General features: G+C 36.2%; 1 protein-coding gene across 6 annotated transcripts in view; it reads left to right on the top strand.

The window, feature by feature from the left end:
• Positions 1-18,152, top strand: part of TENM1 (teneurin transmembrane protein 1) — a 1,037,319-nt gene that overhangs the window by 160,883 nt on the left and 858,284 nt on the right. For 4 of the 6 annotated variants that reach the window (XM_053699124.1, XM_053699123.1, XM_053699125.1 and 1 more), the window contains exon 3: positions 3,478-3,509. The exons of the other annotated variants lie outside the window; for them this stretch is intronic. In XM_053699124.1, the coding sequence (XP_053555099.1) occupies positions 3,478-3,509 (32 nt within the window). The remainder of the gene's footprint in view (positions 1-3,477; positions 3,510-18,152) is intronic. 6 annotated transcript variants of the gene reach the window in all.

Below are 18,152 nucleotides of genomic sequence, written 5' to 3'. Positions count from 1 at the left end.
CTCCGGGTTAAACTCAAAGGGCAGAATCCATCTAACGGCCAGATTATTAGTGGAGCGCAAAATATCGCTTCCGGTACACCAATATTTGCTCTCCACTTTGTAGTACCAGCGCACACAAATGTGCTCTGGTACTACAAGTAAGGTGCAATGCTAATGCAACCTCACGTTCACATTGCACAGAAGCATGAGAGCATGAAAGCGTGCTTTCATAGGCTGCAATGGGAGCCTCATTCTCATGCCGTGATACATGGCATAAGAACTAATGCAGCAAAGGGAGTAAGTCGCGCAGTGATGTGCAGCAATTTTAAATATATATGTATATGATTATACACATATTAACACAAAAATATATATGTATATAAGTATATATATATATATATATACTGTATATATATATATATATATATATATATATATATATATATATATATATATATATATATATATATATTCAAAGAGGCTGGTGCACTCTTACTAACAGGTATCCTGTTGCCATGGTGCTGAATGCAGGTTAGGGTATAGATGATAGAAGACAGCACTCACTGGTCTTGAAGTTTATCAAAAACTGCTTTTATTAAAGTGACGTTTCGGGGACAGCTGTCCCCGAAACATCACTTAAATTAAAGCAGTTGTTGCTAAACTTCAAGACCAGTGAGTGCTGTCTTCTATCACACACATATATATATATATACAGTATATATTTACAGGAAACACACAGTTCCCATAGACCTCTGGTTAATTCTCATAGTGCTAATTGCTACCACTTGTAATCTAGGCCTAAATTTGTTCAGTTCTACATTAGTTATAAAAAGTTCTATTTTTTAGATCTCAGTAGTTAAGTGGCCATACATTAGATTCAACTTTAAAAAGTAACCTTTGTTGTTTAAGCAAAAAGTACAACTGGTCATTAGCAAGATATGTCCTACTACAAATAACTTCCATACAGTAGTTGGATAATTCTGAACCTGCATTATTTGATACTAACAGTGTCTTTGAACATTATTTTACATTTTCCAGTAGAATGACATACATGAGTTTTTACAAGAAAATTATTTATAAATACCAATTTTCACACATCTATGACTATGAAAAGATCATAAATATATTGTACATTTTCTTCAGAGATTAGCTGTCATAGCGATGACTTTACTCAATCACAGACAGGCATGATTTAAAGCATAAAAGCTTCTTAGAGCCATTATATATTATGTTAAACAAGTTTATCTGAATGTGTTTCTGCGAGTTACTAGAATTTTAAAAGTACACTACCAGCAAAATTTCTTGATGTAGAATAGTATCGATAATACCCTTCTCCTTTCATTTCTCCAAACATTATATAGACAGTTATAAAAAACTTGAAAAATGACAACTGTTTTCACAATAACATCATATAGGTTGTCTATTAACTGAGACATACAGTACATTAGTAATTTAGGGGATTCTCAAAGTATAGTATATCTGTACAGCGGATTAAATAACAGAATGCTATTTATAGTCAAGAATATGTATATTATTTCTACCCTAACTACAGATTTTACTTACCCTAAATACAGATCTTACCGACCCTAACTACAGAACTTACCTACACTAGCTACAGAACTTACCTACCCTAACTACAGGTCTTACCTACCCTAACTACAGAACTTACCAACCCTAACTACAGAACTTACCTACCCTAACTACAGATCTTACCTACCCTAACTACAGATCTTACCTACCCTAACTACAGAACTTACCTACCCTAACTACAGATCTTACCAACCCTAACTACAGATCTTACCTACCTTAAATACAGATCTTACCTACCCTAAATACAGATCTTACCTACCCTAAAAACAGATCTTACCTACCCTAACTACAGATCTTACCTACCCTAACTACAGATCTTACCAACCCTAACTACAGATCTTACCTACCTTAAATACAGATCTTACCTACCCTAAATACAGATCTTACCTACCCTAAAAACAGATCTTACCAACCCTAACTACAGATCTTACCTACCCTAAAAACAGATCTTATCAACCCTAACTACATAACTTACCTACCCTAACTATAGATCTTACCTACCCTAACTACAGATCTTACCTACCCCTAAATACAGATTTTACCTACTCTAACTACCGATCCTACCTACCCTAAAAACAGATCTTACCAACCCTAACTACAGAACTTACCTACCCTATCTATAGATCTTACCTACTATAACTAAAGATCTTACCTACCCTAAGTACAGGTCTTACCTACCCTAAACTACAGTTCTTACCAACCCTGATTACAGATCTTACTTTAAAAGAGGTCATTAAGAAGATCTGCATTGTTATACCCAATATAAAAAGGACAACTGGAATTATATTTCACTTTTTTCTTTGCATCTGTAGCTATGTTTTTTAAGGGTTAGTTTTTTTTTTTTTTTTATAAATGTCTAAATATAAGATGCAAATATGTGATTGTTTTAAGATTAGTAACATATTTGTTCCAGCCTCTACAGGGTAGTATTTTGATATTAATTATCAATGATTTACAATACAATTTGAGTAACTTTGTATTATTCTGTAAGGGATGCTCTAAACAATATATAAGGAGAACAAAGAGAACATTTAAAATCAGGTTTTTGGAACATGTTAGGGCAATTGAAACCAAGATGACACCACCACTGTAGTAAAATAATTTCAAATTCAGGATCATGTTGATATTTTATTACATAAAAAGCAGATCAAAGAGAAGCTTTATTATGTTAAAGATGTGCTCACCTAAAGGTTTAAACATAGAGAGGTAATATATATATATGTGTGTGTGTGTGTGTGTGTTTAAGCTCATTTAGGAAAATGTATATGTTCTATACTTTTTTTTTTAAATGTAATATATATTTTTGCCAATTAAGGGCTGTATTTTCTGTAACATAAATTATTAATTCAAGGCTTGGTATTTAAACTAAGTAGACCAGTACCCCAAATAGCACACAAAACATGTTTATGTTGGGAAACCTGGGCCCATAATTTTTAGCTAGGCAACTAAGGAATCACTTTACTTTGAGGCCAAAGGTAATAATTTGTGCTGAATATGTATCTTTCATCTATAGTCCAAATTTCAAATAATTCAAATTTCAAAAAATAATTCAATTGATTAAATTAATGTTTATATTATTTTTACTGTCAACATTAAAAATCACATTACAAATTATAATTGAAATTTAAGAACATTAATCCCTATTATTACATGTAAACATCCTATAAATAAAATATTATTACAGCAATTCTAGACTATATACACATAGTTACAAATCTAGAAAGGTAAAGTATACTGTCTCAGATAGTAGGTTCAATTGTTGGCATATTAAGTTATTCTGTTTTAGGAATTTAGTTGCTATAGAATAAAACAATAAATCCGTGTTAACTGTCATTGGCCTGAGTTGGGTTTCATAGCATTAAAGAGTCTGTTTTTTTCTTTCTTAATCCATAGACAGCCTGTAAATAGGTTTTGTTGGTCGCTCAGTGTGTTGTAATGTTGTCTGTTGTGCCAAACACTTCTGAAATCTTTGCTGAGTCTGGAACTTTATTCCTTCCAGTCACTGTGGAATCTTGTAATGCATTTTAGCAACATCTGTACTAGACAGTTGGCACCAATTCACAGAAGCATAATGACAGATGAATCTGTTCCTCTATCAATCTAGGGATTTATTTTAGCAGCATTTGCCTAAATCCATGATAGCATGTCCCCAATACTTGTCAAAAACATGCTGTACCAAGTGCATAGTTGGTTTGCGCAGCTGACAATTCCACTAAAGACAACATAGATTGATTGTAGTATATGTAAAAAAATAAAGAAAAAAGTGAACTTGAAGTTATGTGTCAAGCTTTGATTAAACATGATTCACACAATAGGACCAAAGCTAAAAAACAAATTCAATATGTTATCATTATGTACTGCAAACATATAAGAATGGAAAAAAGGATCACTGCGTTTAATATTTTGACACAAATTTTTAGACTAGTCTATGTTGATTAAAAAAAAAGTTCTATGATTCTCATCAAGCAATTTAATGGACATGTTTTTAAATGTTAAAAAAGGTTTGTCTGGATGTAATATATATATATATTATTTCACATATTTAAAGTAAGGAAGCTTTTCACAAATTTAAAATTGTAAAACTATTTTACAAAATGAGTGTACTGTACATTTACTAAGAGGCTTTACCTTCAATTCTAGATGAATTATGGGAAAAAAATATTCTACAAATATTTGTTGGCCATATGGTTGGTGATTAGCTGTTCTAGACAAACCCTTGCATTAATATGTGAGCTAGAGATCTTAAGATATTAACAATATAATATAATTGACAATAAGGATGCATATATTCAACCAGTTTGCTGAAATGTAGAAATGTAATTGTAAGTGTAATAGCCACTTGTAAAGAAAATATTGAGGGTCTTGGATGGAAATTAAACACATCTTGTTTTTGTGTAAATATGTAATTGCCCCACACTCTCTATCAGAGGCCAAAAAGCAAATTCTATAGCCTGCAAATGTGGCAAATAAATTAGCTGAATTAGGCAATTAGCAGCATTTTCAAAGTATTACTTACAGAATTTGCTTTTTGACCTGAGAGTGGGACTAAGCACATTTTTTTACATTTTTTTACATTTTTTTTAAACAAAAGCAAGAAGTGTAATTTTTTTTTTTTTTTTTTTTTCCAAATAATTTTTATTGAGGTTTACAACAGCAGATGACATCAAGTTTGCACAGTACAGGATAAATGGCATGTCTAAGTAAAACAAGAAGGGCCTAAGCAGTTGCCTGCACATCAGCATATCAAAGTACAAATCAATACATCTAGTATGAGCAGGCCTGTCTATATATTCTAGACTGGCCACTCTTGGACCTCTAAGGTATCTAAGTATTTGACAGGCCCCTAAGACCAACACACTAATATTGCAAAATGCAATGCCATTTATGGTTCAATAACAGAAAGCAAAAATTTAAGGTGCAAACTACACAACAAACCTCTTTTACTTAATAATATGCTAACATAGACACAGCATAACATGGCAAATGGTAGTCCTGAGACCTAGTTTTCGCACCCTAACTCTAAAGGAAAAAACATAGGTCTTCATGTGTCTATAACATAACTAGTAAATAAAAAGTGTAATATTCTAAATATGCATAGTGCAGTACATAATAAGATAGCAAAGGTAGGATACAGCTCTACGTAGGGCCTCCACGGATTACCAGGAAATATATGAGAGACTAAATATATTGTGTGGACTGTCTCGGCCGCAGACAGTACATTAGAAAACCCTGAGAAGATCTATAGGGCATAAAAACTCAGCTAAAGCTAAACCACATCAAGAGGGGTGCAAATTTAGAAGGTCACATTTAATTAGACCACAGCTCAGGAAGGCCCCCCCGTCCCAGACTAAGTACTTTGCAAGGGTTTATGTAGAGACTAAATGTTATAGTGTCTAAGGAGGCATTCTAATGATATCTGAGGATAATTACATGCAAATAGTTAAAACAAGCGCTGTAGTCTCTAGTGTCACTTGTCATTCCCACCTTAGGTCCTCATATATGGTTTCAATGACTTAAATATACATTAGAGCATATCTTAACATCCTCATAATAGAAACACAATATTATCTGCACAAGATCAACATATATAGATATCTAGGGGTATAAACATATTATGGAATGCTGCTTACATTTATGATGAATGTCCCAACATGTGAGCAGTTCTATGGGCTGCTAATTAAATTCAGTGAAACAGTGGCATTAATGTTTACAATAACCTCCAACCTTGTAAATCAGCCTAAAACAATGGAGAGCAGGGTGCTAATTGGCATGTGAAGATCTCACCCGGCAGCACAGTTCTTAGTGTTCAGATTATCCCACTCCAGATCGCTCTAGGGAGACTAAAAAAAACCCTCTGAGTATGAAAGTATCTCCCAGGCTCCACAGTGCAGCACAGTCACAGCTCTGAGAGTTACCCAAAACATAGGTGGCCGCGCTTCCATGCGCTACCCACACAATATCCAAGTACCTTCTTAGCCTCCTGGCGGGTATCCCAAGTGAGACAGTGTCCCGGTCATGCGGCAAATGTGTTACAACCTCCAGCCCCGTCTCTCTCTCCCGCAGCGGTCCAGGGTATAGCTGCTCGACCATAGCCACCAATGCTCTGTCCCCATGCAATGCGGGGTCTGACTCGGCAAGCAGGGAAACAGCTGCTGGTAAGCCCAAAATAACCTCTGGTGTGCAGGCGCTGGGCTGGGGATCCTCAGCACAGTTACTAATCTTATGCAGCGTCTCGGTAGTGGCACTCTTCTGTCTTCCTGCTGGTATCTCCTTCATATAAGGATTGCTGCCCTCTGCTTTATTGGCCCCTTTGTGAGCGTAGCCGTCACTCTCTTGAAGCCCACTATGTTGGAGCCCGGAAATAGCGTCCTCAGCCCTAGGCGTCTCAGCTCGTTCCTCCTCCTTGCCCACAATTTTCATGAGCCGATCAAATCTGCAGTGCATCTGGAGCTCAAATTCAGCAAACAGTGCCTGCACTTGTAAAAGAAGGTTCTCCTCCATGATCCACAGAGATGCAATAGTATTGCAGTAGCGTAGTAAATACTGCTTTACCCCGGGAAACCGGGGGGGGGGTAGACAGGTAGGCCGCCGCCTCCAGCGTCCACAGTCCAGTCCAAAACTACTAATGTTGCTTCAACAATAATAAGATAAAAAATATATCACCCAGCTCTGCTCAGACTCTATTATCAGGGTTTATCAAATTCTGCAGAGAATGGGCTATCAGTCGGCAGATAATCGGCGGATTCTCTCCCTAGCATCAGCAGACTTCAGATTTGCGACCGCTCATGGCCGCTGCCTGGACACGCCCCAAGAAGTGTAATTTTAATAGTCCTATTTTAGTAAGTGCTACACAGTCCTAACTATGCACTTATTGGGGTAGATTTATCAAGCAGCAGATGCCCCCTGACGTTTCAGGTCCGCCAAACTTAAGTTAAGAAGCAGCGGTCGTAAGACTGCTGATCCTTAACTCATCTGACACCTCTGAAGTGGCGGACAGCAATCATCCCGATCTGATGCGATAGGGATGATTAACACCCCCTGCTAAAGGCTGATTGGCCGTGAATGTGTGGGGGGTGGCATTGCACAAGCATTTTACCAGAAATAATTCTTTTTTACCAGAAAGAATGATAAATGTCGACAGCGTATGCTATTGGCATTTAGCTATGTCAGACGGACATGATCCACTACAGGGGATCATGTATATCCGACATGATAAATCTACCCCATAGTCTCATTTCAGGGTGGTCAAAATTTACCAAACAATAAAATTTCTAGTATATTTATAACATAATTTAGAGTATTAAACACATACTGTACATTTTAAAACTTTTATGTTTTAAAAATGTACTATCAAGAGAAATTAGTTAATTTAAAAGTAGATGTAAATTGGATGTTTGTTTTCTATATAAATAATGAAAGATTTATTTTGATTTCCATTTCACTTTCACTTTCAAATGTTGCTAAAAGTGTAACAGAAACATCCTTTAAAAAAAAAAAAAAAAAAAAAAGTGTTACATGATGCATTGATGAGGAGCCAATCCAGTTTTTTGTAATGTTATTTTTGAGTTTTAGTTATTTTTTATATTTTTTGTACTGGTACACTGAAGCATCCTTTTCAAGTGTTATGAGGTGTGTTGTTTCATATCCTACTATTGATGTTGCTGTTATTAATCTTCTTCTGCCTTTACGGAAAGCTTCAGGGTGATAGGCTGTTATTGAATGTTGCTTTGGGCTTTTTACGTATGCACTTATCATGTCATTTGTTTTAGTGTTTGCTTTGATAGTATCCTTGTAGATTTTGTAGAAGCCTGTGACATTTCCTTCTTTTCATATCTTGCTGTGAGGGGAAGAGAAGAAGGGATAAAAATAGTTTTTTTCCCTATTATTTGTGCTTTTCTGCTTTGATAATATACAGTTTGAAGGACACTGTATTAATATTTGCATGTTTTATTCAAGCAGTGCATACATCTTTTGAAGAGAAACAAAACTATGATCTACTAGATATAAACAAAAAATAAAACTTAAGTGTAAAGAAATAACATATAGTATTTTTTTCTTAAGTGAAATGAAAGTTACATAAAATTTGGAATATGCTTTATCAGGGTTATCTGACGTTTCATGAAGGCCATATTGGATTCTAATTGCCTCCCTGAGAGCATATTTTAGATATGCAACTGATCAAAATATATACACATGTATATCTGTTAGATGATTTGCAGTTTCATTTTGGGTTGTTACATAAATAATAATATTTACTAGTTGATAAAATAAATTTATAATTCAGTCACTGTCCCCTAAAACATAATTGTTTCTTTGGAACTGAACAAAGTGAAAATTCTGGTCTTCTAGTATTCTAGTATTCAACAGGACAGCACAGTATGTCAACAAACTGTCCATGAAAATCTATGCAAAAAAATGAACACTTTAATCTCCATTTTCTGGTCCCTTGAGTGGCAGACATATTTTTAAAGCATTCAATGGGTCCCTATTATGAAACTGTGGATGTAAGTTTTGGGCCCCGAGCAAGCAGGCTAATCCAAGCTGGCCTTAAACTCTAGTTAAAGGGCCACTAAACCCAAAATCTTTCTTTCATGATTCAGCTAGAGAATAGAAATTTAAACAACATTACAATTTACTTCCATAATTTATTTTGCTTCATTTTTAAAATATCCTTATTTGAAGAAAAAGCAATGTACATGGTGAGCCAATCACATGATGCTTCTATGTGCAGCAACCAATCAGCAGCTAGTGAGCATATCTAGATATGCTTTTCATCAAAGAATATCAAGAGAATAAAACAAATTAGATAATATAAGTAAATTAGAAAGATGTTTAACATTGCATTCTCTTTCTAAATCATAAAAGAAAAAATGTGAGTGGCATGTCCCTTTAAGCACTATTTATCCTCTTCTCCATCTCAGGGGTAACAATAATTAAAACAGCTCAATCAGATCAGATCAGGATTATTGGTAACCAGAGAGCAGGAGTTGTGGTTGCATAACATGTTAACTGCGGGTAATGGATGCTGCCTGCTCGCCACGATGATGGACCTTTTCTGTCTGGCCTTTAATAAATGAGACCCTATGCCCCTATCCACTATAAATAGGGCATCAGAAATAAATCACATTGAACATTTACTACTTTATGTGTTACTGGCAACTAAATAGATTACAAAAGTCACTGTCCTGTGTGTTACTGGTTGTAAACGAGGGGTTAACATTTTGATGCCTGTGTGTTACTAGTACTCTGCTGGGTTTAAAATATGTGACATGTGTTTTGCTACTAGCAGCTTCGGGAGGTGTAAAGTGACTTCTGTGTGTGAGGTAAAAACATGTCTTTATGTGTGTTACTAGGAACCAAAGAATCTCCAATCACTCTGTTATGTGTGTTGCTAGCTACTAGGAAGGGTAAAGTCCCTACTTGTTTTGTTACTGCCAACCAAAGAAATAAAATCACTGCTCTGTTGTGAGAAATATTGCATGGTCTAGGGTGTGACCTAAGGTAAAGCTTATAGAAGGGACCACTGCCTACTGCCCATCCTCAGTCACCTGCAGGTTTTGCAGTATATATTTGTGGAGGACAGCTGGCAAACGTCACTTGGTTGTCACATAATATGTTGGAATGTCCCTAAATTAGCATCTTCAGCTACTGCAGCAATGGAAAAAGGGGCTTAAAACTGAAATATATAAGTGGTTTAATTTCACCAACTCTATATTAATTGATATATTGGGGCCGATTTATCAATCCCTATGGAGCTTGATGCCCATGTTTCTGCGTGAGCCTTCAAGCTTGCCGGAAACAGAAGTTATGAAGCAGCAGTCTAAAGAACGCTGCTCCATAACTTGTCTGCCTGCTCTGAGGCTGCGGACAGAAATCAACCTGATCGAATACGATCGGGTTGATTGACACCCCCTGCTGATAGCGGCCAATTGGCCACAAATCTGCAGGGGGCAGCATTGCACCAGCCGTTCACAAGAACTGCTGGTGCAATGATAAATGCAGCAAACATGATATGCTACATTGTATCATGTCCGCTCGCACTATGATAAATCTACCCCATTGACTATATTGACATTCATTTTTTTTGTACACTATTAGGGAATGATAAATACATTGTAAAAAAAACAGAAAAGTTGTTCCCAAATCAGTGTGGGAAAGCACTCAAATAGCGATACAAATTCCCACCAAGGGAGCAGTTATATCTCCCTGAGAGAGGGGCAGCATAAAGACATTTTACAGTGTATATAACATATTGCTTAAAGGGACATTCCAGCCAAAATTAGAATCCACATGGATGGATTTCAGTTTTGAAGATAAGCATTTTTGTATTATACAAGTATTAGCAAAAAATGCTTCAATAAAAGCTATCGCTGTTTTAAATGTGTATTTAAGTATGCCCCGTGCATCAGCATTTTAAAAACACTACTTGCTCAGAGAGCCTAAGGTGCTTGTACAATCTGGTAATGACTCCCTTTGTTAATTACTAACATAATACAAGCCCCACTGGCACTCTAAGCAGCTGCATTATTTAAATATCTGGCTATGTTTTAACCCCTTAATGACCGGACCATTTTTCAATTTTCTTACCCTTAATGACAATGGCTATTTTTACATTTCTGCAGTGCTTGCGTTTAGCTGTAATTTTCCTCTTACTCGTTTACTGTACCCACACATATTATATACCGTTTTTCTCATCATTAAATGGACTTTCTAAAGATACCATTATTTTCATCATATCTTATAATTTACTAAAAAAAAAATGATAAAATATGAGGAAAAAAACACACTTTTTCTAACTTTGACCCCCAAAATCTGTTACACATCTACAATCACCAAAAAACACCCATGCTAAATAGCTTATAAATTTTGTCCTGAGTTTAGAAATACCCAATGTTTACATGTTCTTTGCTTTTTTTGCAATTTATGGGGCAATAAATACAAGTAGCACTTTGCTATTTCCAAACCACTTTTTTTCAAAATGAGCGCTAGTTACTTTGGAACCCTGATATCTGTCAGGAATCCCTGAATATCCCTTGACATGTATATATTTTGTTTTAGAAGACATCCCAAAGTATTGATCTAGGCCCATTTTGGTATATTTCATGCCACCATTTCACCACCAAATGCGAGCAAATAAAAAAAAAAAGTTCACTTTTTCACAAATTTTGTCACAAACTTTAGGTTTCCCACTGAAATTATTTACAAACAGCTTCTGCAATTATGGCACAAATGGTTGTAAATGCTTCTCTGGGATCCCCTTTTTCAGAAATAACAGACTTATATGGCTTTGGCGTTGCTTTTTGGTAATTAGAAGGCCGCTAAATGCCACTGCGCACCACACATGTTTTATGCCCAGGAGTGAAGGGGTTAATTAGGGAGCTTGTAGAGAGCTTGTAGGGTTAATTTTAGCTTTAGTGTAGTGTAGTAGACAACCCCAAGTATTGATCTAGGCCCATTTTGGTATATTTTATGCCACCATTTCACCGCAAAATGCGAGCAAATAAAAAAAAAAACTTTAAATTTTTCACAATTTTAGGTTTCTCACTGAAATTATTTACAAACAGCTTGTGCTATTATGGCAGAAATTGTTGTAAAAGCTTCTCTGGGATCCCCTTTGTTCAGAAATAGCAGACTTATATGGCTTTGGCGTTGCTTTTTGGTAATTAGAAGGCCGCTAAATGCTGCTGTGCACCACACGTGAATTATGCCCAGCAGTGAAGGGGTTAAATTAGGTAACTTGTAGGGAGCTTGCAGGGTTAATTTTAGAGATCAGCCTCCCACCTGACAAATCCCACCCCCTGATCCCTCCCAAACAGCTCTCTTCCCTCCCCCACCCCACAATTGTTACCGCCATCTTAAGTACTGGCAGAAAGACTGCCAGAACTAAATAAAAGAGTTTTTTTTTTTTTTTTTAAATAAAAATTATAAAATATTTTAGTTGTGATGGACCCCTGCCTTAGCACCAACCTCCCTGATCCCCCCTCCAGCTCTCTAACCCTCTCCCCTACCCAATTACCGCCATCTTGGGTACTGGCAGCTGTCTGCCAGTACCCAGTTTGGCCCCACAAACCAAACTATTTTAATTTTATTTATAATTTGTATTTGTATGTTTAATTATTTCTGTAGTGTAGCAGCCCCCCCCCACAATACCCCCACCCCCTCCCCCTCCCTTTTAAATTTAAAAAAAAAAAAAAACTTTTTTCCCCTTCCTTTTTCATTGGTGTCAGTGTGGCTAATGCGCGCATGTGCACGTGCACGCGCGCCCACGTGCACATGCGCGTGCATCGTGAACGTGTGCGCGCATCGTGCACGCGCGCGCACACGCTCCCTCCTCCCACCTGACAAAGGCACCATCGGCACCATCACTACCGGTGCAGAGAGGGCCACAGAGTGGCTCTCTCTGCATCGGAGGCTTGTAAAGGGGTATTGCAGGATGCCTCCATATCGAGGCATCACTGCAATACCCTCAGAGCTGCTGGAAGCGATTGTGATCACTTCCAGCACTCTGTTAGACAACTGACGTACCAGGTACGTCTATTGTCATTAACAGTAAGTTTTTGCATGACGTACCTGGTACGTCAGTTGTCATTAAGGGGTTAAACGCATGTGCAGAGAAAAATGTTAACAGTGATAACTTTTATTAGAAGCCTTTTTGCCAATACATGTATATTGCAAATATGTTGCAATTCAAAGATGTAATTCATCCATGTGCATTTAAATTTATTTTGACCAGAATGTCCCTTTAAGTAGTAGGGGTTTTCTCTTTGTGCCCTTTTGTGTGTTTACAGGAATAACATAACGTTGCAGAAGCACTACTCCGTAAAGCTTATTATTTCTCTCACATTGATCAAGAATTCCGGAGTAGAACGTCAATGTACAGAGAGGGATGATATACCCACAAGAAAGCTTCACATACTAATTGTATCTGCTTTATAACTTGACACTGTAATTATACAAATATACTAAACGAGGGGGAAGTGTTTTCTTCCCCATTTCATATACATCAGGTTTTCCATTTTCATATCCTTCCCTTCTAAATGAATACATAATGGTGGTTAAGTAAAGGATGTTATGTATCTTGACCTACATATCAGGTAACATTGAAAGATGGTCACTGATAATAATGAAAATGATTCATGTAAATCCCATTATTGATTAATGTATTACTAACACATAAAGGGCTAGATTACGAGTGGAGCGTTAGCTTCCCTATATGTAGGCTTTTAACGTGCATATTACAAGTTGAAAGTAAAAGGTTTTTGAACAAGCGCTAACCCAACGCTCGCAAAAAGCTGAATTGGGAATATTGCGACCACGTTAACTTATTCCTCCATTAACTTTTAAAGGAGAGCGAAAGTGGAAAAAAACACCGTTTTCGCTTGCACTATTTCTTCACAAAATAGAATATGTTATATTTACTTTTAAAATACATATTTTTATATATATATTATTTTTTTTGTAAAATATATATCTAATAAATATAAATATGTGTGTGTGTACATATATATTTATGTGTGGATATATGCCTGTAAATACATATTTTTACAGACATACAGTATACAATATACAGAAGTATATTGGATATGGTGCTTAAAAACTAGAACACAACAAGGCTTTAACTCTAGATTTGATCTTATTAACTATAAAGTAGGTCCCTATTATAATATATAACACACTTAGATGTCATATAAAGGATAAAGATATAATAAGACACACACACACACTATGATTCATTTAGGTATATTAATGAAGAAGCCAGCAAGCTATGAGATAAATTGTATAAATATCTAGTCTAACAAAAGGACTTGATAACAATTTTGAGGTACAATATTTTATAGTATACAAGGCAGATACTGCATTATACCCCTAAACTTTGCATTTAGACATGGACATTTAATGGGCTTTCTTGATAGATAAGATAATGTAAGACTAGACATGGAGGCATATTTAAGAAATGTCTTGCGGACCTGATCAGACAGTGTGGATCAGGTCCGCAAAACATCGCTGAATGCGGAGAGCATGTAATATTGCACCAGCAGCTCACAAGAGCTGCTGGTGCAACGCCGCCCCCTGCTGACTCACGGCCAATGGGCCGCCAGCATGGGGTGTTAATCAACCTGATCGTACTTGATCGGGTTGAATTGTTGCGATTCCTGTCCGCCTGCTCAGAGCAGGCGGACAGGGTTATGGAGCAGCGGTCTTTGTGATTGCTGCTTCATAACTGCTGTTTCTGGCGAGTCTTTCGGAGCTTGATAGATAGGCCCCATAGAGTGTTGTTATTTTCATTTGTTTTATTTTATTATTATTATATTTTTTCTGCGCCCAATATGAGAGAAAGCAGTTTAACACTCAAGAATTACATTTATCCAGATTATCCATGTGGTGGTTATAAACAAATACAGGTGGCCCTCGGTTTACGCCGGTTCAATTTGCGCCGTTTCAGAATAACAACCTTTTTTTCAGTCATGTGCAGTAATTAAAATAGCCAGTAGATGGAGCTGTCCGCTTGTTTTGCCGCAAAGTTTTGCAACTTAACAGGTCTGACATTGATCTGTGTACACAGAGCAGACATTAGCTATCGAGCAGCCACTTCCCTATTATCTTCCTGTCCAGCAGCTTGAGGTGAGGGTGCCTAATTGCCTATTAATCACTGCAGATTGAAATGCATAGAATAGGTGCAGACCCAATATTATCTAACATGCTAACAATGCAGAGAACTGATTGCAGAAAAATGCAAGTAAAAAAACGTTTTTGTTTACTAAACTTAGTTTGATGATGATGCAGTCTGTTGTGTGATTATTTTATTAGGTGCTGTTAGCAAATGTTTTTGTTCATTAATCTTAGTTTGATGATGATACAATCTATATTATTAGGTTTATAATGCTGTTTAGCATTCAAAGTCTTCATTTCAAAGCTTTAAAAATAATGTATTAGGTGTTACTTATATCAGTTTTGAGAGGGGCCTGGAACCTAACTCCCTGACTTCCCATTGACTTACATTATAAACTGGGTTTCAATTTACAACGGTTTTGATTTACAACCATTCCTCCTGGAACCTAACCCCGACGTAAACTGAGGGCTACCTGTATACATATTGATAAAATAGTAACACAGAGAATATGTAACTATTAAAAATACACAGATGGGTATATAATATCAATACAAGCCCTACAGTTAGGAAAGATGTTTTTGAAATAAAGGTAAAATATAGGTTTTCAAAAAACAAGGTTCAATTATACTTTGAGGCAAAAGGGCAAATTAACTCTATAGTAAACGATTGTTTTAAAAATTCCAAGTTATGTTACCCAAAAAAGAAAAAGGGTTAATTAACTTAAGTGCTTGTTAGAGATAATTGATTTTAAGCTGTTTGTATAAATTGTATTTAATTAATTAATATGCACCTGTATATATTGCTTGTATTCACGTAGCACCCCATCAGGCTATGAGTACGTCTATGAGTAACTTTCCAATTTACTTCCATTATCAATTTTTCTTAATTATCTTGATATACGTTGTTGAAGGAGCAGCAGAGCATTACTGTGAGCTTGATGAACACATGGGATGAGTCAATGACAAGAGGCACATATGCGCAGCTACCAATCAGCATCTTGCTCCCAGTAGTGCATTACTGCTCCTAAGCTTTCTTAAGTATGCCATAAGATCCAAGCAAATTATATAATAGAAGTAAATTGGAAAGTTGTTTAAGATTGCATGCTCTATCGGAACCATCAAAGATTAATTTTGACTTTACTGTTTCTATAACCATAGCTCTGAAGTCACACTATCCCGATGCTCAAGTGAACGCATTTACTTTCAACTCGTAATACACACACTACTTCCTACGCGCGCAAAGAGCCATGATAAACTCTTTTTGCTCGCACAAAAACAGTTAGTGCACCACTCTTCAAGGGATATATAACCACAATTCTTTATTTCAGGATGCAGATAGAAATATTCAATTTTAAGCAACTTTCTTATTTATTCCTAATATAAATTTTCTTCATTCACTTGGTATTTTTATTTGAAAAGCAGGAATGTAAGCTTAGGAGTCGGACCATTTTTGGATTCAGAACCTGGGAAGCTCTTTCTGATTGGTGACTAAATGTCTGATCCCGCCTAACAAGGTCAGTCCATTGGGATCAGACTGATATACTACAGGAAAGTTCTATTCTGTGAAAAGCATTACTGGGCTAAAAAGAATCTGCACTGAAGTGGTAAATCACCATAGAACAGGCTAACAAGTTATTGAGCTGGTTGTTCATTCCTGAGAGTGCTCTTCTCTCTGTGTGTATTATGTTAAGTTACCAGCCTTGAAAATGTAAGTATTTGAGAAAGATCAGCAAAAATGCAAATTTCGACAGCTGTCAATCCCAGTTATTTGGGGGTGATTTGGTGGTCTATCTATTCAAAAACTTATTGTAATGGGAATACAGAGATTTGAATGTTGCTTAGGGCTGGAAGTGTTATAAAAGTGCCTGATGTGCAGAGCCTTTGCAAGTTTTATACATATTTAAATAAAGGGACCATCTGGTGTTTCTTGAAAATATTTGCATATAGTTATGGGGAAAAAGGGATACTGGAACTCAAAAGTATTAACTATATTGTGACAATACACTCCTATATTTAATAGATAACATATATTATGGATACTATATACAATTATTATTCATAGTTATCTATACACTTTTAAAACATGTAATTATTGAATTCATTTGGTTAAATATGTTTGTGTTAAATATATTGTTTCACAATATTTGTGATGCTTGAAAATGTAATAAAGTGAATGCAAGACACTGTGGCTTATAGGCCTCTCCAGATCTCCATATAACCATTAGATAACCAGATGTTGGGCAAAGCTAAAAATTGGATTCATCAGAGAAGAGATGAGCTGTAATCGGGCAGATTTATTTTTGTGAAGGATGCATAAATAAACACATACAAGGTTATCCTAGAAGAAAACTTAGGAACCTGTTTAACCATTTTCACTGTGCACTTCACACCAGCTACCATTTGCCTTTCTTTTTGTAGGTTACTTCATCTGTCATCCTATGGTTATTGAGTGACATTCGAATGAGTTGGCGACCATCCCAGGTCTGCCAGTCTATAGCTTTGTGGTCCCCAATGTCTGCTGCTTGACCTTGTTCTTATGAACCGTCATCTTTGAAAGGTTAATAATGGAAGCAACCTGATGTTCACTGTATCCCTCTACCAGTAAAGCAAGAATTTAACACGTCTTTTCCTAACTTAAAACTTGCATGGTCAATAGTTGTTTTTTTATTCCAATTACTTTTTGCTTACTGCTAGCACTGTTTTTGCCATACAGCTGGTCCTATTGGAAGAGGATAGTAATAACCACAGAAGGGTTTTTTATACTTTTCCTCATTAAATAAGTTTTGATTCAGTTGATCACCTAATCAGTACCTCATTAAGTAGATTGAGGTGTGCGTGTGATTGAGGTGTGCCTGTGTTGGAATTCAACAGACACATATACTGGAATGGAATGACTGCCATACATGATTTAAAAAAAATATTGGAGTGGTCTCTTAACTTTTTACAGAGCTGTATGTATGTGTACATAAATCTTTACTGAGTTCAAGCAACAGGGAGACTTCAACATCAGCTGTTCAGGGGATTCTGCATAAAGAGCCCCTCATGGTAGAATCGCTGTAAAGAAATCTCTATTGAAAAAGTAATAAGAAGAAGATTTATTGGGCCAAGGAACAAATGCAGTGGGCTTCAGACCAGTAGAAATATGCCCTTTAGTCTGATGTGTCAAAGTTAGAGATTTTTGGCTCCAACTATCAAGTCTCTTTGGTGATTTCTGGATGTGTATTTCCCACTGTGAATCATGGCAGAGGAGATTTGATGGCATGAGATTGCTAGTAACACATACAGTGATTTAGTTTTAACTGGCGGCATACTTAAAGGGCCACTTAACCCAAAATCTTTCTTTCATTATTCAGATAGAGAATAGACATTTAAACAACATTACAATTTACTTCCATAATTTATTTTGCTTCATTTGTTAAATATCCTTATTTGAAGAAAAAGCAATGCACATGGTGAGCCAATCACATGATGCT

This window comes from Bombina bombina, chromosome 1, assembly GCF_027579735.1.
Source record: "Bombina bombina isolate aBomBom1 chromosome 1, aBomBom1.pri, whole genome shotgun sequence".
NCBI lineage: Eukaryota > Metazoa > Chordata > Amphibia > Anura > Bombinatoridae > Bombina > Bombina bombina.
This window is presented reverse-complemented; position numbering and strand designations above follow the sequence as displayed.